The following is a 20,462-nucleotide window of genomic DNA, read 5'->3' on the forward strand; positions in this document are numbered from 1 at the left end:
GTCCCCCCTGATGTATCCATCAGAGTGTGTTTTAGGCACAGATAATAGTGCTGTGCGGATGTGTGAGACTGTAGAAAGCAGTTTGAATTTGATTTCAACTGATCTATGCAAGTAAAAGTCTATTTACCAGTGTGTGATAGTGCTGAAACGCTATTTCTGTACCATAAATAGAACCATATTCAAGGTTGTCCTGTGGCACACAAGAAGGTTTTCTAGCTCTTCTTCACAGGTTTGTGCAGAATTTGCGTTTTCACTGGATGCTTGTAGCCTTTATATTGCAATGTGGCAGTGAAAATAAATGTCTGCTCTATCAAATACATGTCCAACCTTCCAACCCCTGTGAGCTGGAGGAGGCTGAATTACACTTCTCTTATATAAAGCTTCCTCTATAATATAAATACAATACAAATAGTAATAACTCAGCTTGTTTAAAAGTCAAGATTCCTTGCCAAATAATTCGGTTTTATTTATATAGTGCCAGATCGCAGCAACAGTTGCCTCAGGGTGCTTTACGTTGTCAGGTAAAGACAGTAACACTAAGGTGGCTGTTTACAACCAGTTTCCACTAAATTAGAGTTTTAAAATTCCAGCTGTCTTCTGGGATTTTACTCTTTTTATTTGGGAAAAAAGAAAAAATGAAACACTTTATTTGAAGTTATCTCGCAGGTCAGTGACCTGAGTCTACTTTGGCCTGTTTCCAGTATTACAGGTGTGAGCTGGCAGCAAGCGGGGGCTCACTGTGGGGCTGATTACTTTTGCAGTCCTTGGTAGCTTGGTACTGCCTGGGTTAATGACACCGGTTTCAAGATAAGACCCAGCCCTCTTGATAGCCAGACTTTATTTCAGCAGCTCCTTTTCATTGAGAAAAGCTTATCAGTTTCCCAGGGTTGTTCCAGTCACCTGGCAGAGCACACAGTTGTTTTTCATATGGAACGTATTGACATGTCAAGGTCCACTAAAGCAGGTTGGGCTGGCCTTATAAACAGAGGGAGACTCCAAGCAGCAGCAGCAGCAGCTGTGCTCACAAGCTCGTGAAGAGCCCATCCTGTGAGAGGATTCATTAACCCACACAATCCGTGACTCAGTTAAAATGGACAGCGCGTGTTGTTGTTCAACCAGCAGTGATAGGACTTCAAATCCTATCCTGTACAACATCCTGAGCCAAATGGATGGCAGCAGACCAAGCCAAGGCAACTTCAGCTACAATTCAGTGCCTCACAGATGCAAATGTGAGGCGCGACGGACAGTGTGCTTGAAAAGGCCGTCGGAGATTTGCAAAGAAGCTTCGGCGGTTCTGGTAAAAACCCTAAATTTCATGAAAAACTTGCCCGCCTTTAACCAGCTGCCTCCAAACGACCAGTTCGCCCTTCTGAAAAGCTGCTGGGCACCACTCTTCATTCTGGGTCTGGCCCAAGAGCACGTGGACTTTGAGGTGATGGACATCCCCACTGACAGCATGCTGAAAAAGATCCTCCTGAACCGACCTGAGAACCTTGAGGTGGAAAGGGAGCAGCCCACTATGGCCGGTGTCAGCAAACTCGTGTCTTGCCTCAAAAAGTTTTGGAGTTTGGATTTGAGCCCCAAGGAGTACGCATACCTCAAAGGGACCACGATATTTAATCCAGGTATGTATTCGAAGTGTTCAGCTTCAGCTTTCTCTGGTCAGTTTTCAGTGGTTTAATAAGGGTGTGCAATATTAAGCATTCATGTAACTTTACAGTTTTGTTTTTCCACCAACAGACGTACCAGATTTGAAGGCAGCCCTGTTTGTGGAAGGCTTGCAACAGGAAGCTCAGCAGGCCTTAAGCAAGGTGGTTCAGCTCCTCCACCCAGGGGACGGGGACCGCTTTGCTCGAATCCTCCTCACAGCCTCCGTGCTGCAGAGCATCACCCCCAGCCTCATCACTGAACTCTTCTTTCGGCCTGTGATAGGACAGGCGAACCTGCTGGAGCTGCTGGTCGACATGCTCTTCTGCAGATAGGAGCAGTGGATTTTAGAGCTTTTCCGTCTTTGTGAAATGAAGGAATGCCTGACGGTGGGCTGCTCTAAAACACATTTACTATTAAACAAAACTCAAAGAAAACAAAAACTGTGAATTGTTGAAGCTGGGGTTATGAACTGCTTACACTGAAAATGATGCCGAGGTCACTGAAGCCCAGTCTGACAAGATTTCGTCCAACTGAACTGGATTTGACTTTCTACATTAGGACAGTGTACCTACTGTCCATATATTTGCTTGATCTCATGACGGGAGCTCTCTGTTGTAAATAATTATTGTTTGCATTTACAAAACTTTTCAAATAAATCTATTTTTTTTACACAAATGAAGAGTGAAATTGTGTGTTGGTCACCTGAAAAGGGAAGTTTGTAATATATGTACCAGCTGGAACATCTGATACTAACAGTCTGGTTTGAACATTTGACCCCTGCACTCCATTGGCAGGCCCATCAGTGATATGTGCAGGAAAACATGTACACATTAAATTCTTGTTGTTGCCAGAGCTCTTAAAAAGCACATACCTTGAAAATGGGAGTAAAAGGATGATTTTGGGGTGATGGGGTGGCTGTAGTTAGTGGCAAAGCAGGTCAGCCACTAATCAGAAGGTCGGTGGTTCGATCCCAGGCTGCCTCCTGGCTGCATGCCAAATATCCTTGGGCACTAACCCCATGTTTGCCTACTGGTGGTGGTCAGAGGGCCCAGTGGCGCCAGTGTCCAGCAGCCTTGCCTCTGTCAGTGTGCCCCAGGGCAGCTGTGGCTACAACGTAGCTTGCCATTGCCAGTGTGTGAATGGGTGAATGACTGGGTGAATGTGTAAAGGACTTTGGGGTCCTTAGGGACTGAGTAAAGCGCTATACAAATGCAGGCCATTTACCATGCCATGCCATTTTGGTCATCTTTAAACAAACGTTGGAATGAAGTAGAAAACTGTTTTCTTTTATGGTAGTATTTCTTCTTTAATCCAGGAAGTAGTGAGCCTAGCATTTCAACCAGATGCCTCCTTAAGAAAAATGCTTGTCACGTCATTTTTACCTAAATAACCTCTGCATTAAAATGTCAGGAAATGTTTTACATGTTACATTTAACATGAGTGCTTATTGATTTTAAATAAATTAACAGCTAGAAGACTTTCTTGAAAATAGGTTTAGATAACTGTATTACAGAAAAACAAATAGTATGTGAACATATTAAAATAATAGGAATAAAGAATTTTACACTGCTTTAACAAATTAAGATCTTAATGAAGCCAAAAAAATAGAAGAAAAAAAGCATTTACAAAGAATATCTCAGTTCTCTGTGTGAAAATGTCCCGTTGATAACAAAGGTCAGAGGAGAATGACCAGACTGCTTCGATCTGACAGGAAGGCAACAGCAAGTCAAATAATCAGTTATTACAGCCAAGCTGTGCAGAAGAGCTTTTCTGACAGCGCTAAAAGCAGCAGAAGAAGAAGATGCAGAAAGACCACACTGAGTGCCACTTCTGTCCACTAAGAACAGGAAAATAAAGCTACACAAAAGCTGGACAATAGAAAACTAGAAAATGTTGTCTGGTCTGATGGGTTTTCATTTTTGCTCCAATAATCAGGTGGTAAGGTCAGAATTTGGCATAAACGACATTCAGCTTTGAGCTGAGGCTGGTGGTGGTGTGATGGTCTGGAGAATACTCTCTTGGCACACTTTGGACCCACACCAGTGAGCATCGTTTAAAAAACCACAGCTTACCCGTTGTTGCTGACCGCATCCATCCCTTTTTGACCACAGTGTGCCCGTCTTCTGTCCGCTGCTTCCAGCAGGTTAACACACCATGTGACGAAGCTCACATCATTTCAAACGGCTTTCTTTAACATGAAAATGAGTTCACCGCAGTCAAATCCCCTCCATAGTTACCAGATCTCAATCATATTGACAGTGTTGGGAAGGTTACTTTTAAAATGTACTCCATTACAGAATACAGAATACATGCCCCAAAATGTATTCTGTAACGTATTCCGTTACGTTACTCAATGAGAGTAACATATTCTGAATATTTTGGATTACTTAATATATTATCATGCTGTTTACAACTACATGAATGTACTATTGCTGTGATTTATTACTGTTACTGAAGGTCCGCGGCTCCGAACCGTAGTAAAGGGACCTCTGACTAATACGGTGGGTTCTGTGTCGGGCTCGTAGCCGAAAACTAGCTTTACTTTGTTGTCTGGGTCAACTTTGCTAGCGAGAGACAGAGAGAGGCGTTGAAAGGCTGCTCCAACCGAACTTATTGTTTTTGGAGGAAAACACGAACACGGTGTACAGTCGAGTCTTAATAGCTTACTTACAACTGGGCTCGTCAGGCACTCTTCTTGGCTGCAGTGGTTATTATTATATTTACATGCTTCCAGCTCCCGTTTTTGCTCGATGACAGCTCGTACTTTTCCTTTTTCTCCCTCCCTCGCTCACAGACACATAACGTGTATGGCAGTCCATTCTCCCTGCAGCACGGACTACACTGCCTATGATGCTACATTCTTTGTAGCATCATAGGCACCTTACCTGTAGCATTCTGCCTATTAGCTTAGCACAACAACAACAAAAAGGCCTCTCTCACCCAGGAAACACGCAGAGAGAGAGAGCGTCACCCTGTAACCATGGCAACCGTAACGCTGCCTGAAACAACAGAACGTAGCTGTCAAACAAAACCCAAACAGGCCTGACCCGCCACAATATGAAACAGGGAAGTACCGCCGTGTAATCCATTTATTTCAACAAAGTAACTGTATTCTAAACACCACCTTTTTAAACGGTAACTGTAACGGAATACAGTTACTCATATTTTGTATTTTAAATACGTAACGGCGGTACATGTATTCCGTTACTCCCCAACACTGCATATTGAGCATCTTTGAGATGTGGTGGAATGGGAGATTTCCATCATGAATGTGCAGCTGACAAATGTGCAGCAACTATGTGATCTTATTATGTCAGTGTGGACCAAAATCACTGAGTTTAGATTGCTGCATGAATCTCTGGAGAGCATAAAAATGATTCTATTGGTGGGAGGAAATCAAAAAAAGATATAACACTATTACCAAAGCAGAGTTATTTATTTATTCATTATAGAATAGGTGGGGGAATGACAGCTTAGAAAAACACGTTCTTTTTAATCGGTTGTTAGGATTTATCAGGGGTTATAAATATATCCATGTTATTATTAGTTATGTATCTTGACCTGAGGACGGAGACACTATGTTTAAATGTGGCAGCACAGTTTTATACGCAGTCTACGTAATGTGCTTTCTTTTTTCTCTAATGGTTCTCTGTCCCCCTCTCATGGAAAACTGTGGAAGTTACACATTTTCCCAATAGAGAGAATCATAAAAATTGAGCCTAAACTTTATTGCGTTTGCAAAGCCTTATGAGTGCAAAAGCCTCACTCGGAGTGATTTTAAATGTTCAGCACCCGAAAGCAGCCGAGGAAAAACTAAATCAGCTGCGACGGGAAACTCTTGACTGGTTCTTGGAAATCTGCAGGCTGCATCACTTATGGAGCAAGCTCACGATTGGTCTTGTCCTGTGGTATGTTCGTTGTGAAACTGTGAGCCTTTACATGACACCTACATACAGGTAAAACAGGAATGTGCTGGTGGGGGAGTGAGCCAGAGGAAATGGGGTTACACAGGCCAAATGCAACACACACAGAAACAACTTGCCTAAAACAAAAACAAAAAAGCTGAGCGTGTGGCGCTGAAGAACAGATAGTTAAGAAGTGTAATTCTCTTCATGCAAGATTTTACTGGGTTTTGAATAAAAACAAAATTGTTTCAGTAACTTTGTTTGTGCGTTTTCTCGGTGCAATTTTGGCTACCGGTTTAACCCCTCGCCCCTCGTTTTAAAGCAGTAAGTCAAAGCTGGAAACAACTGTACGGCTCCTAAAATATACAAAAGATAATGATTATTGACAGATGCAGCTTCATTTGTTTAACCCAAATTTGAACTGCTTCGAGAAAATTACGCTGACTTTCTGCACTGTTCCTTCGCCATAAATGACAAAGACAAAGCCGTGGATTTTATTTCCTTTCTGTAAGAACCAGCCAAACGAGTTCCTTCTTTTGCTGAGGGCGGAAAAAGCCTGGCTGCTGTAACACAGTGACCTCGGGGAGATGAGCCTGACAACAATAATCCCAGAGATAAAGAGGAAAAAAATAGGCTGAAGAGAGAGCGCCAGAGAAGCTGCCAAACAAATGGAGCTGCTTTTTATATATATATATAGAGAGAAAGACTTCCAGATTTAGACTTTTGAATAAACACAAGCATAAAGAGGTATGGAAGTTGTTGTTTTTTTTATTATTTTGTTAAAAATATGACTAAGTAGCCAACAATATAAAAAAAATGTGGACAAACACCACATATGGTTTTAAAAAAACCACAAAGTAACATCGACAGAAGGGTATTTACAAAATATGGCTAATACAAATTTCAGGTAAAAAACACACGTCTTAGGGTTGTGGGGAAATGGCAGGAAGTCGACAAGCTCATACACACATACGGCACATGCACAACAGCTAGCAAAAAAAATGAAGATAAAAACAAGAACGAGGACGGCTCTGTTCAAACGTCTGCCTCTTTCCTATGGCATCCTGTTGAGTGGAGTCACTTTTTTCATCTTTAAACACTGCACAGAAAAAATACATAAAAACCTACATCTCCTAACGCGTGTGTGTGTGTGTGTGTCTGTGTGTGTGTGGAGGGGAAATAGGGGGACAGAGTCTCCTCAGTGGGCCTTTTGCTTGAAAAATAAAGATGCTTGAAAACAGCAGGTAGTAGCTGGACCACTTAAAGGCAGAAGTACAACCACCCAGGGTAAAAGGTGCTCAACTTGGTAACAGCAGGAGGATGAAATAGCCCATGTAACTGGCTACATCTCATTGTTTTTGTTTGACTTTTAGAGAATCAGCGGAGCGCCTGAGGAGTAGGTTTCAGTGTCGTGGTGGTACGCCGAGTAGGCCGTAGTAGTGCTGGAGGAATATGCTGCAAAAAAGAGAAAGGACAAAAAAAGGAATGCAGTGAGGTTAAAAAGCATAGCTCTAATTTCATTTATCCTTAAGCAAAAAAACCTGGACAAACCCAGGACCCGGACACGTTCCCCGAACACCGAGTTAAAGTTGTGAAAACACGGTGTGGCGTACCCTCATTCACAGACATGTAACAGGACACCCGTCCTTTTACCAACCTCTTCACCGAACAACGAGAGAGAGACAGAGAGAAAAGAGGAGCTTAGTTTACGTAATCCATCTGTAACCCAAGGTGGTGAAATTACTTAGCAGATCTGGGAACATTATGTGACATATATTTAATGCGACTTGATCTGCACATCTAGCAGGTGGTGTAGCATTACCATGGAGCTGGGGGGCAGGTAGGTAGGTAGGTGTTAGGTGAACGAATATGCAGGGAATGGAAAAAGGGCAGGAATGCGGTGCTTTCACTGCTAGGAGAGTGGGATGTGACTGAAAGGTGGAGGAGGAGGAGGTGAGAAAACGCCTACAGCTGCAGCAGGCACAATGGGTCACACACACACACAAACACACACACACGCTGGTTATTACACCCAAATGCCAGGATGGACTGCCACACAGTCAAGCAGAATTACTTGATTTACTCCCGAGTATCTTAATCCCACACGAAACCAAAAGAAGACAGACTCATGGGAAATCCCCACACACACCACCCCTGCGCATGCACTCACTTCGCCCGCTGTAATTTCTCATCTTTCTCGCCAGCTCGTCCGATGGCGTCTGCTCCGACACTTTCACCTCTGGAACTGTAGCGAAAGGCAAAAAAACAAAGCAAAAACAAAGGACAAGACAAAATGAACACAGGCAAGAGAAAACAAACAGAGATCCAGCAAACGTTATAATTCATCCGGTCATCTCTGTTATCGTGTTTGAGTTTAGCAGACGCCGCACCTGCATCGACTTGCCTCAGATTAAGCGATTGTTATGAGGCTACTGCGCGTAAAATACCTGGAGTTTTAGAGCTCGCAGCTACGAGGCAAACAAAAGAGCTTCAGCCGGTGTTCCAACAGACTCTATGAGTCATTAAGAAAAGATGGGTCAGATGATTGGTATATTTGGTATGTTGCTGCAAGGTGCTGGTGAGCAAGGTTGTCTTGTGCATTATAAATATTTACACAGCTCTAGCCAAAAAGAAAAAGAAAAGAAAAGAAAAGATTCTTACAATCACTGCTCATGAAGGTGTTTGTCATGGTCTCGTTGCCACTGTCGGGGAGGGTCCCGTCCCTCCTGCTGTTATGATGCTGCCCGGTCGACAGGTAGCCCTTGTTCCTTTTGCCCTTCCGCGTGCTGATGCGGATGACCCCGTGCACCAGCTTGCACTCGGCCTCTTGCTCCTCCAGGTTGTAGTCCTGAGCGATGCTGTAGATGAGCTCGCTGATCTCGTTGGTCTTGCGGGAGAAGGAGGAATCAGAGGTGCACTTGGCCAGCTGGTCAATCTGATGCAGGGCGTAAAGCTCCAGCAGCTTCTTGGTGATCAGAGAGTCAATGTCTTTGTCGCTCTGCTCATCCAAGTCGTAGTCCTCGTAGGATAGAAGGCTGGTGTTGCTGACCGGCCGCTGGTTATCCCCTTTACCTGATGCGCGACCCCGTTTGGGGTCAGCAACTGGGTACTTTACCTTCTGACCTGCTATGTGCACATCTGGGTAGCGGAAACTGTCATTCAGGGGCAATCTGGGGGTCTTGGGCTGCTTATTATTGGGCTCCAAAGACATGCCAGGGGTTTTCACAGCTATGCCGTTAGGAGGTCGAGGGTCACCGACCGTTTTGGGGGTATGGTCTGTGGAGCTCTCGTTAACGGGGAGGCAGGGCTCCCGGGTGCCATAAAATCCACAGGTGAGAACACAACAGATAAGAGCCTTACAGCTACTCCAGCCCATGGAGGCACAGGAGCCACAGGACTGCCTGCTGCTCGGCACGCTGTCTGCCGACCCCGGAATAAATCCTATTGTCTCTGAACCCCTTCCAGTGCTGTTTCGAGGGTGGCTTCTTCCTCGACCATACCTGCCCTCTGAATAGCGGGAGTGGTCACGTAGTTGCTCCCCATGAGGATCCTTGTAGGAGTCTTGGCTGGTCGTGCTGTCCCTGGATATAGTCCGGTTGGGTCGATGGTTGTCCGCCCTAGAGCTAGAGTTGGGGTACTTGTGGCGGGGAGCCCCTGTGCTGTGGCCAGGCATGGCTCAAAAAGCCTGGGACCTGGAGGAGTAGGAGAGGACAGTTTAGTACAACCTCCATAAAACCCCCAAAACACAATGAACTAAGCTGCATTTAAAGCTGGAGCAGGAAAAACATAGCTTTCAGTAAAGTAACCTAACATGAAGCTCGGAGAGTGTAAATAAAGCTGAGTGCTCTGATTTCTATCTTAACAATAACTTTCGTCGCACCCTTGATTTTTTTTCTTGCCTAATAGTGCGCGCGGAGGAGAAAAGGTGAGACCAAAGCTCATTCAACATCCAACTGTTTTTCCATTTTACTTGCAAATCGCCCACTTACCGCATAAGAGGAAACACTTTTATCCCAGACAACTTGTTCAACGAGCAAAGTGCGGAAGTCTTAGAGAGAGCGAGAGGAAAAAAAAAAACTACGCTAACGCTCCAAACGGAGAAAACAAAACCGCCTACAGATTTTTAGGTTTGTGTACTTCAGCAAAGTTTGCAAACTCAAAACAGAGTCCGGCAGTCCGAGGGGAAAAACACGGCTCAGCTCATCGGCGTCGTTTGTCTTTCAGTGAAAAGAAGTTTACAGTCTTGCGTTGCCGAGAGTCTCCCAATGTTTGGCTATTACCTGCGGCTACAGCTAATCCCAGATCCTACACCCACCCACAGGTGAGTCGTGACGTCACACGAGGCGGATTTGAACGTGCAGGGGACGGAACGAGAGATGTGGGGAGGAAAGAGGGGGCGGGGGGTTAACGAGGGGAAACTATTGCATAATAACGTGTATGTTTTTTTTTTTTAATTTCATAAAAAATGTGTCGGCTTTCTTTCAGTTTAAAATGTTTAAATACGCATTTCGTGAATTATTAAAGAGTTCTTAAAGAACAGGAATTTAATGAGACACAAAATGCCCAGTTCTGGATTTTCCTTTTTTATTCTTTATTTTATTTATTATTCATTTAAAAAAAAAAAAAAAACTGCGGACCCACTATGAACAAGAAATTGATATTCTTAAAGTTACATTTTATTTAAGTTTGAACATTACATGTGTAGCTCAGTTTAAAGTTCATTCATTACAACAACAAATCATTATTCAGTAAAATTTTATAACGTGCGTTATACTCTAAAGTAAATACTAGACAATAATAATAATAGACAGAAAACTCCCGTATGAGGAAACACTTGGTGAAAGTGGAAAGGAAAAACTCCCTTTTAACAGGAAGAAACTTCTGGCAGAATGAGGCTCAGGGAGGGTGGCCAGCTGGGGATGAGGGAAGGAAGACAGGATAACAGACACACTGTGGAGGAGAGCCAAAGATTCATAATAACTAATGATTAAATGCAGAGTGGTGTATAAACACATAGTGAGTAGAAAAAGCGAGTGAAGCTTGATGAAGAATATTTAATTAGCCTCCATAAAAAGTATAATGGAGAAAGGAATATGGGAACAAAATTAAAACAATAAAAATAAAAGGATTTTAATGGCAAGTTTAATTATTTAATATATGCTGCTTTACGCAAATTGAATGTGCTTAAGACTAAACATAAAAGCATAAACACCTGTGTAGGTTTACAATGCCTTAAGGCAGTATTCAGGGGAAATTTTGCAGTAATAAATAAAAGAAAGTCCCAGCAAAACTTCACGTGAGTGGTTTCTACAATGAAAACAGATACATTTCTTATATTTAATGAAGTAGAAATGTTATGGGGGGGGGGGGGGGGGGGGGAAATCATTTTCTATCTTTTGACGGTGTTTCTATCACTTTCTTTATTTGGTGTTGTAGGGCAGATTGTAGGCAACGTGTTTGTTGGCTAGAAGGCCGTAAAAGTGCAGATGATTCAGACCATTCTTAAGGATAAATCAAATGAGAGCGTCTTTGCAGCTTTCACATTTTCCAAAGCTGTCCGGTGGACCATTGGTGGCCAGTTATGCCCTTTAGGCTGTGTGCTTGACACCCCTGATAAACAGCCATGTGATGCAGGATAGCAGAGAATTTTTGTGTTTTAAATTGCAGCAGTGCACTTTTCTAATTTCTCTATATAAATCCTCTTTAACGTGCACATACAATAGGTAGAGAGCTCCGGCAGGGACACAGAGGTGCACAGCTGCAGAGCCAGCAGGTGTGTTTCCCGGTGATATCATTCATTCTGCCCTACTTTTTCCTTGTATAGAAACACTTAATCACCCACTCTTTGAATTGAAATAGTATAGCAATCTCACGTGGAGATAAACATGAGCCTGTGTAGCAGTGCCTTCCTCACTACACTTACAATAAAACAGCACAAGAAATTAATTACATCATTTCTTTTTATTTCTAATTAATGTAAACACAGGTTTTTATATCATACCAAGACATATTCATTCAAATAATACAAATTGCATTATTACCACTCCTATAAAGATATAGGGATGAGTAAATTTAAAGGTTTTGCTTTTTTTTACTGAAGAACACAGTAGAATAGACCTACCCTACCATTCACTGGTCATCTATAATTTATGTTATTTATGCTTTTCTTTATCTTCTGCTTACCGGAAATATATTTCAGCTAATATAAAAGTAAAGAAAGCACACTGAAAAAGCTGACATCCATTTCCAAAGTAGCCTATGTGTAAGGGCCTTATAAAAATCTAGAAGAAAAACACACACTTACTAACTTACAAATACAAGGATCTAGAGCATCTACAACACAAAGGCACTTTTTTTTTTTAGGTTTCTAGGTTATAATTCCGATATGTACAGAATGTTCAAGACAAAATTGTAAATTTCCTCCTAAAACTATTTACAGCTACACCATAATATGTCAAAGCATCAGTTAGTTTATCATAAGTTTTGAGGTGGGGAGGTTGTCAGCTGTTTGACTTGTGTTTTTGTGGGGGCAACAGAGGTGTCACTGGGCAGCTGCTGGGACAGAGATATTCCTAACTGCTTTTGTGCCCTTCTGCTGTCTGCAGAAATGTGCCCCAGCCGAGGGTCCGAGTCAATCTCGTACCGGTAGTGATAGCCCTCCAGGACATCCCGACAAGCGTCTCTCATTTCATTGATCCACTTCTTCATACCTTTGCGATTCAGGTAGAGCACAAAGAGAAAAACCATGCCAACAAGCCCCAGAACCAGTCCCAGGAACACATAAGAGGTCTGCAGGGTGAGATCAGCGACCTCTGCCAGGACTGGAACAACACACCCGATATCCTGGATGCTGAGCCCTCTTAGGCGGGCGTCAGTTAACGCGCCAGGTGAGGCACATCTCACAGCATCCACATCAACCTTAGCTTTCGATTTATTCAGCCACGCGACAAACTCATTGATCTCACAGGAGCAGGTGTAGGGGTTGTTACCGAGCAGGATTCTGATGTCCCCGAGCTTGTCCAACTCCAGCAGAGCATCGGTTCCGAATGTGCTGAAGGTGTTGTGCGTCAGGTCGAGCATCTCCAGGTAATTCATGCCAGAGAAGGTCCCACTGTAGACTGCCACCAAAGAGTTGTTGCTGAGGAAAAGCTGCTGCAGATTGGGAAGGTGAGAGAACATGCCCGGGGGAAGCAGCGCAAGCTTGTTCCCCGAGAGGTCGAGGCGGAGGAGCCCCGCGAGGCCCCCCCAGCGCAGAGCTGTGGTCAGGTCTGTAAGGGCAGTAAAGTTGTAGAGTGACTGGCTCAGGTTGAGCTCCTGAAGGGGACTACCAGGTATGCTGAGAGCCTCTGGATGGATGAGTGCCAGCTGGTTTCCACTGAGGTCCAGGAAGCGCAGGTTGACCAGGGAGGAGAAGGTGTGGGACGCCATCTCTGTTAACCTGAGGAGACGACTAACACTTTAACATCAGATTTTAGACATCTAACTATAACCTCCTGCTTGGAAACAAGAAACTGTACTGTACTATCAAGGTTAAAAAAAGAAAAACTCACAGAAACAGATCTTTATTTATTTATTTATTGTGTAAACATAAAGAAATAAACTATTCAAATACGGCTTAATACATACATGGTTGAAACTGCAAAAGAAACAAATAAAAAAACACTGACATTCTCACCTGTTATTGGTTAAAATGATGTTAGTGACGTTCGCCAGCTCCGTAAACGAACTGGGTCCAATTTGGTGTATATTATTCCCTGTGATAATGACGGTCCTGGCATATCCCGGAATATTTTCTGGTGCTGTGAGCAGATCTTTAGAAACACATTTTACCGTGCGGATCACAGCGAAACACTCACAGCCAAAAGGACACTCCAAGCAGCGGCACAGAGCGCAGAAAAGAATCCCCAAAAACACAAAAACAGCAGAAAAACACATCTCTAAATAACAGCTGAAAAAGTTTAAACTACAGACGTGTATTCATAAATCAAACTTTAGCTGTTATCCTTTGTTCTCTACAAGTGATCGGACACTGCAGAGGTGGCAAAGACTGCTTGCTCAGTCGTCGTCTGCTGCACTGTGGGAATAAAGGTTCCCGTAAAGTGATGGTAGTTCATATCACACAGAGTCTGCTGGATGAAAACGCAGTCCCCTTAAAGGTACAGAGGACAACCCACAACCGGTCACCTTTATCCCAGTCTGCCAGGGGAGACAACAAAAGAGCTCTGCACACAACAAATCCGAAATGCAGGTACAAAAATGGAAATATTAAATGGTTACAGACATACAATAATAAATAATACTTATTCAAGTACCAAAAACATCCAATAAAATAACATAATGCATAAACAAGTGATCAAATATTGCTCATATAACTTGGCAGGATCAAGTGTGAAGATGCACAAAAGGAAATCATACAAATCTTACTGCGAAAAAGCCAAAACAAACAAAAAAGAAGTCACTTAACATAGAAGCGTCTTATTAAGGAGGAAAATGTATCCGAGGAAGCGCAATACCCTAATTATTAACATGCGGGTTTCCATCATTCTATCTTTGGTCTAGCTGCTCATATTTCTAAGACAAATAATTGATGAATACTTCCAGCTTGAAGATTTTGCAATCCGTTTTCTTTTTGGATTTGTCACTGAAATATATATTAGCCCGCCTGGAAACACATTCATCACTGCCGTTCATGAAAAATACATCTCTGCAACTGAAATGCATTACTCTACTGGGGTCTAATCTGGACGTCGTCTCCTTCATGATAATATTAACAAGGGGCAATAAAGCAAAAACACAAATGCAGACACTGTAGCTTGCCTTGCTAGCAGAATACACAATGAGAAATAATCAAAATATCAATAACTGAAGGACAAATTGTTCATTTCAACTGCCCCCACCCCCACAAAAACAAAACAGTTAGCTTTGCCCTTTAATACTTTTAGAAAATGCATCACAACAGATGAAGAGGAAGTCACTCAGTTTGTGCACGAACAAATGTTCCATCAGAACGCACCACTCACATCAACGACTGCCTATAAAGTATAACCAAAAAGCCTGAGGCAGCTCGTTCTACTGCTCGCCGCACTACTGTAGGTTAAACGTGAGGATGAAGGTGGCGAGGACTCCGCTGAGCATGACGAAGGGCAGCCAGGTCTTGAGGAAAGCGGCCCAGCTGGAGGGTGGAAAAAACACAGTAATTAGAGTACTTCTCAACACCTGGATGTGACAAGGACGTGAGGTGTGCCGAAGTGTCACATGGTGCAATCTAACATAGTATCTACAGCCCCAGCTTGTGTCCTACTGTCCCCGTCCACCCAGCCATGTGCGGGGAGCCCCAGCGGAGGACTGACCTCCAGTTGCTACACAGAGGGGAGCGCTGCCGTCTGTGATTAATTGCGCGACTCCCCTTCTGTTTAAAAGACTCCTGTGCCACAGGATCGTACGAGCAGAGGCAGCACAAGCTATGATGCCAGCAATCTCTATGTGGGTCAGCAGAGAATAATGAGGGAGGATCTCTGAGCCATATGTCTCCTAATGCTCTCCAGCATCCAGCAGCGGAGCTATTTAACAGACTGTTCAGACTGTGGTGATGAAGATGCTTCAGGTGTGCTGCACAGTAATGTTCTCCTTCAGTTAAACTGTCATCCTAGCACAGCTACTCGTATCACCATTTGTAGCACCTATGTCTGAAAGAGTGAAACCTGCCATGATAGAGGGTTTAGTACACTCACAGGACACTTTATTAGGCACACCTTGGTAGTGTTGGGTTGAAACCCCTTTTTGCCTTCAGAGCCGCTTTAATTCGTCACAGCAAAGATTCAACAAGGTGCTGGAAACATTCCTCAGATATTTTGGTCCATGTTGATGTGACTGCACAGCTGCTGCAGATCTGTACACTGCACACCCGTGGTGTGACACTCCTGTTCCGTCACATCCCAAAGGTGCTCTACTGGATTAAGATCCGGTGATTGTGGAGGTCTTTTGAGCACAGTGGATTCATTGTCATGCTTAAGAAACTGGTTTGACGTGATTCTAGCTTTTAGACATGGCATGTTACCCTGCTAGTAGCAGAGGGCCACACTAATAGGAGCAACAATATTCAGGTAGGCTGTGGTGTAGAAATGATGCTCAGCTGGTACTAAGAGGCAGCAGCCTGAACACTGATACCAGGCACGATTGAGCCACGCTTTCATGTTGTTTACCCCAAATTCTGACCTTACTATCCAATCTCACAGTAGAAATTGAGACTCATCAGACCAGGCAACATTTTTCCAATCTTCCATTGTCCAAATTTGGTGAGCTCGTGTGAATTGGAGCATCTGTTTCCTGTTTTTAGGTGGTGGGAGTGGGACACAGTGTGATCTTCTGCTTCTTGTAGCCCATCTGCTTCATGATTTGTCATGTTGTGCATTCAGAGATGCTCTTTTGCAGACCGTGGCTGTCATGAGTTACAATGACGGTATGTTGCCTTTATATAAACTCAAAGCAGTCCAGCCATTGTCCTCTGACCGCTGGCTTCAAAGAACATGCCTCTTACTGGGTAGTTTCTTTTTGTTAGATTATTCTCTGTAAACGCTGTAAAGAGATGACTGTGTAGATCAGCAGTTTCTGAAACACAGCCTGTCCAGCACTAAGAACTGCGCCACATTCACTTAAGTCACCTGTTTTTCCTGTCCTGACGTTTGGCTTGAACTTCAGCAGCTTGTTTTGAACAGGTGTACCTACCAAAGTAGTTGGTGAATGCATTCTGCACAGTCGTAACTGACTAAAACTTCACAACCTAAACTAATTGGCTCAAACAAAACCAGTATGACTGGAACTTAAATTTTCCTGTTTACAATAGAGGATTTATTGCAGATAAGCACCGGTGGGGCTACTACATGTCAAGTGGTAGAGTGGGTAGGCAAACAGCTTGTGTTAAAAGGTTTAAGTGCCCTTGACTCACACATTTGAAAGCCAGAATTGCTCCTGGTGTACAAAACCAGGGAGAAAAACCAAACTGAAAGATTTTCCCAGTGAATGTGAAGCATAGCTCGAGATATAAACACTAGCAAATTAATCATTCATTTTATACAACCTGTTTCCAGAAAAGATGCGACATTGTGTAAAATATAAATAAAACTTACAATATAAATAGCTCGTGCTCAATTTGATTCTAACTAGATGTTTCAAAAGAGGTGGGATGGGGATATGATTCCCTCCGTGTTGCCTCATTTCTTCTTTTAGCAACACTGTGTAAGGGTTTGGGAGCTGAGGAGATCAGCTGATAACTTTTGAAAGTTTTATAGAGGATTTCACCTGTGCAACAGTTAAGGGCCCTAAAAATACACTAAATATTGTCCGGGGGGGTGGCATGTTTGGACTGCAGGCGGACGAGTTTCGCAGCTGGGTTCTTTCACTGCGAAGCAATGCTGTTGCAGCATGTGCAGAATGTCTTCTGTATTGCACAATGTTATTAAAAAACATAACCTGTATAAATTGTTCTGCATTAATAATAGCTTGACAAATGTGAAAGTTAACCAAGCCAAAAGATCACGCCGTTCATTTTTGGTTTCCAGGTTTCCTTGGATGACTCTAAATGGTAGCATGTAGTATTAGTGGCAAGAGGGCGGAGCAGTGTTTAGCACTGTTGCTCCACCCACCAACAGGGGCCTTTCTTTATAGAGTTCACATGTTCTCTCTGGGTACTCAGTAGGGGTCGGGGGAAAAAATCGATAATGTGTAGTATCGTGATATTTTGTTTGCTAATAATGTATCGATACAGGGACAGCAGAAATCAATATTTTGTTACAAAAAAGGTTTTTGTGCTCTGACTTCAGAGCATGTTGATCCTTTTTCTGAGCAAGAATCCTGACATTCCTTCACTGTCCAAATGTGTTTAACTTTTTTTTGGCAGCAATAAACAGGACAGTTTACTTATTTTAATTTAAGACATGTTTTATTTTAATTAAGTTTAAAACTTTTTTTATTTAATGTAAAATTATATTTTGTTTTAATTTACTTTCAAATTCTTCAGTTTCTGAAGGGGCTGCATAGTTTTCATAAATTGCATAGTTCAGAATAGCTATAATTGTACCAGATGGTTGCGTTCAGTTAAGTTGGACTAGACTGTAATACAAACCGTTCAAGTTTGTCAACAATAAAACTGAAATGAGAGAAAGACTGAGTGTGAGACTTTGATATTAGATAAAATGAATATTGATAAAGTTTACCTTTATGTACAGAATCTGAATATCACAAAATATTTTTAAAAATTGCAATAATATCGTATCGTGCGTTAAGTATTGTGATAATATCGTATCGTGGGATGTATGGTGATTCCCACCTCTAGTACTCAGACTTCCTCCCACAGTCCGAAGACATGCATGTTGGGTTAGGCTGTAGTAGGAATGAGAGTGTGAATAGTGATCTGTCTCTAGCCGCTCTTATCATTCATACATGTGTTTTATTCCTGCAGTGCTGGAATAAGTGGCCAAAATATTTACCTTACGTGTTTCCCGTGAGTGAGAGACAGCACACACAGGTTCACCATGTTCCAGGATGTGCTGTTGTCGTAGCGCATCAGGTTGAGGGCCATGGCAACGTGGGAATGGCAGTTATCAAAGCACAGATTGTGCTTCAACAAAAAGTAAATAAATAAGTATTTATTATTAAATCACTAATGTGTAAGGAGGGTCACTAGTGTCAAAATGAATTAAATAAATACATCATTATATAATTAATTAATTAAAACTATAATTAAATAGTATTACATATTTCAAAATATATTTTAATTGTAATTAATTAAACAAACACTTAATTCATTTTGGCACTGAAGGCCTTCCATAAACACAATCCAGAAATGTGTTAATTAATTCATAAGAGAATGCTAAATACAACAATCTTACCGGCCTGCATTTGTACTCCTCTGATGCATCGTGCACAGCTTTGTCCCATGTAGCTGCACCATTACCACACACTTTATCCACATCAAGCTTCCAATACCTGCAGTATTATTTTAAAAGAAAACAGTGAGTTACCTTTAATGTGTTATCTCTGCTCCCACCTACTTGTTAAAAGACAATAATATCATCAATAAACTTACTTTGTGGGTCTACCAAACCCCATGTTATCCTCCTGGAAAGAGCGGAAATCATGCATGTGAATTAGTGCTGTACGATAATGCAAATTTTGCATGATCCAATACCAAGTAAATACAGGGCCAGTATTGACAACACTATTCACAACTTATAAAGGTAGAAAAAGACTAAATCTGAACATAGTCTATAACACAGTAGCACTGATCCAATACCAGTACCATATTCAAATTGCGTCCCACCGCTAATGCGAATCTATCCTTGAGACTCCCATTGAGAAGGTCTAGCACTTTAACATCAGTCTCTATGTGGTGATGTGATAAACTCGATGCAAAAGCAGTGCTCACCGAGACAAAATATGACCCTGCGAAATCTCGTATGACTCCAGCAGAAGTGCATATGCCCATGTGACCGATGAAGGGGAGCACCCACCTGCAGGACGCACGCAAATAACACACGAGGGAATTACTGTACGTCTGAATGTCCAGCAAAACAGCTAACGCAATACCATTAAAAGGAAACAGTATTAGCATCTGCTGCCACAGCACAGGAGCATCAATACTGCAGCAGCCTCTTACGTTAAAATGGGAATGGGTGTCCAGACAATGCAGAAAGGGTAGCGGCTGCTTTTTCTGTCAGTTTTTGGGAAATCACCGTGGTAGCTCATCATTACGTCGGTATCGTTCGCCTCCGCCATCACAGCCTGGAGTGACAGAGGGAGATGAACGGCAGTGACGCACAGCAGCGGAGGTACGCAGCCACCTCCTCCAACTGTCGGTCCGTGAACGCAGCACGGGCCATCTGTTCGTCGATTGCGGCCTTTACGGTCAGCAGGAGGGATTTCATGTTAGCTGCAGCGCCCTAGCAGTTTACCTCTATAACAAATCTAAAAAATAATTAATTTTTTAGATTTTTCATGTATTGCGATAGTCTCTAAATACATGCATAATGGTCTCATTTCACTGTAAAACTGACTGCTTTGTGTTTCTGCGATTCATTTACCACATCAATGAAACATCTGCAAAACACTTGCTTTTCCAGCCCAGCGTTGTTGCTACAGAGTTACCTGCAGTAACTTCTCCCACAGATGGGTCACCTCATTACTGCGAAGCATACGGGGGCATGAGATGCTCATTTAACTTGCTTGTGATGTACCGTGCTCGCATTTGTTGCCCGACAGTCAGCAAAAAGTGCGGACACTGACGAATGGGGATCCTCCTAACCTAGATAAAACTAAGTGCTACTGTACGCGTTGTGTAACCGCCGAGCTAAAAAGGGCAAACAGATGAAACAAACAATGAATCAAAAGGATACTGAGGTGGTGTTCAATAATTTTTATTCTTTGTTCTGTTTGCCACAAAGGTCTTACAGGATTCCTCAAAGAAAACAGAGCATCTCAAATTAATGAACAAATGAAAACGAAAGGAAGCCTTAGTGATGCATGTAGCTGAGGACTCCATTCATGAACATTTACCCTATCTAAGGGTAAAGAAGACCCAGCGAGCACTGGATGGCTTGTGGCTGTGCTCTTTTATTGCCCTGCATCTATGCTCAGAGAAGCCTCATGCAAGCAGGACTGAACACCTGGCTGCAGCAGAGGACTAATGCTAGAGCCGCAGCTAGTAGGCAGGAACCCCAAAAAATGACATTGACACTTCATCTCAAATGATGTGTAATCAACAGGACTAGAAGAAGAGAAAAAAAACTGTATTAGAAAGCTGCTTTCTTTGACCTGTCAATAATCTACTGTAAGAAAAACCTCTTAACTAAAAGGAGCCAAAGTTATGTTTCAATGAAACAAAGAAGTCTAACATTAATCCTTGGCTGTTTA

General features: G+C 42.7%; 4 protein-coding genes across 4 annotated transcripts; 1 reads left to right on the forward strand and 3 right to left on the reverse strand.

Moving 5' to 3' along the window:
- The first annotated feature begins 1,090 nt into the window (after nucleotides 1–1,090).
- nr0b2a (nuclear receptor subfamily 0, group B, member 2a) lies at nucleotides 1,091–13,281 on the forward strand. The gene is made up of 3 exons (XM_085176948.1): nucleotides 1,091–1,625; nucleotides 1,741–9,876; nucleotides 12,279–13,281. Exons 1-2 carry the CDS (start codon nucleotides 1,091–1,093, stop codon nucleotides 1,980–1,982), a joined length of 777 nt encoding a protein of 258 aa, XP_085033074.1. The 3' UTR covers nucleotides 1,983–9,876; nucleotides 12,279–13,281.
- kdf1a (keratinocyte differentiation factor 1a) lies at nucleotides 6,793–9,228 on the reverse strand. The gene is made up of 3 exons (XM_085176946.1): nucleotides 8,217–9,228; nucleotides 7,726–7,800; nucleotides 6,793–7,010 (listed from the first exon to the last, which is right to left on the reverse strand). The coding sequence occupies exons 1-3, from the start codon at nucleotides 9,226–9,228 to the stop codon at nucleotides 6,925–6,927; spliced, it is 1,173 nt and encodes a 390-aa protein (XP_085033072.1). The 3' UTR covers nucleotides 6,793–6,924.
- LOC146507756 (trophoblast glycoprotein-like) lies at nucleotides 10,248–13,490 on the reverse strand. The gene is made up of 2 exons (XM_085176945.1): nucleotides 13,231–13,490; nucleotides 10,248–12,993 (listed from the first exon to the last, which is right to left on the reverse strand). Exons 1-2 carry the CDS (start codon nucleotides 13,488–13,490, stop codon nucleotides 12,030–12,032), a joined length of 1,224 nt encoding a protein of 407 aa, XP_085033071.1. The 3' UTR covers nucleotides 10,248–12,029.
- A 1,117-nt stretch (nucleotides 13,491–14,607) lies between these two features.
- LOC146507757 (transmembrane protein 222-like) lies at nucleotides 14,608–19,334 on the reverse strand. The gene is made up of 6 exons (XM_085176949.1): nucleotides 19,210–19,334; nucleotides 18,979–19,063; nucleotides 18,640–18,671; nucleotides 18,443–18,539; nucleotides 18,041–18,171; nucleotides 14,608–14,727 (listed from the first exon to the last, which is right to left on the reverse strand). The coding sequence occupies exons 1-6, from the start codon at nucleotides 19,326–19,328 to the stop codon at nucleotides 14,640–14,642; spliced, it is 552 nt and encodes a 183-aa protein (XP_085033075.1). The 5' UTR covers nucleotides 19,329–19,334; the 3' UTR covers nucleotides 14,608–14,639.
- Between the last annotated feature and the right edge of the window lie 1,128 nt (nucleotides 19,335–20,462).

Source organism: Neolamprologus multifasciatus, chromosome 11 (assembly GCF_963576455.1).
Source record: "Neolamprologus multifasciatus chromosome 11, fNeoMul1.2, whole genome shotgun sequence".
Classification (NCBI taxonomy): Eukaryota; Metazoa; Chordata; class Actinopteri; order Cichliformes; family Cichlidae; genus Neolamprologus; species Neolamprologus multifasciatus.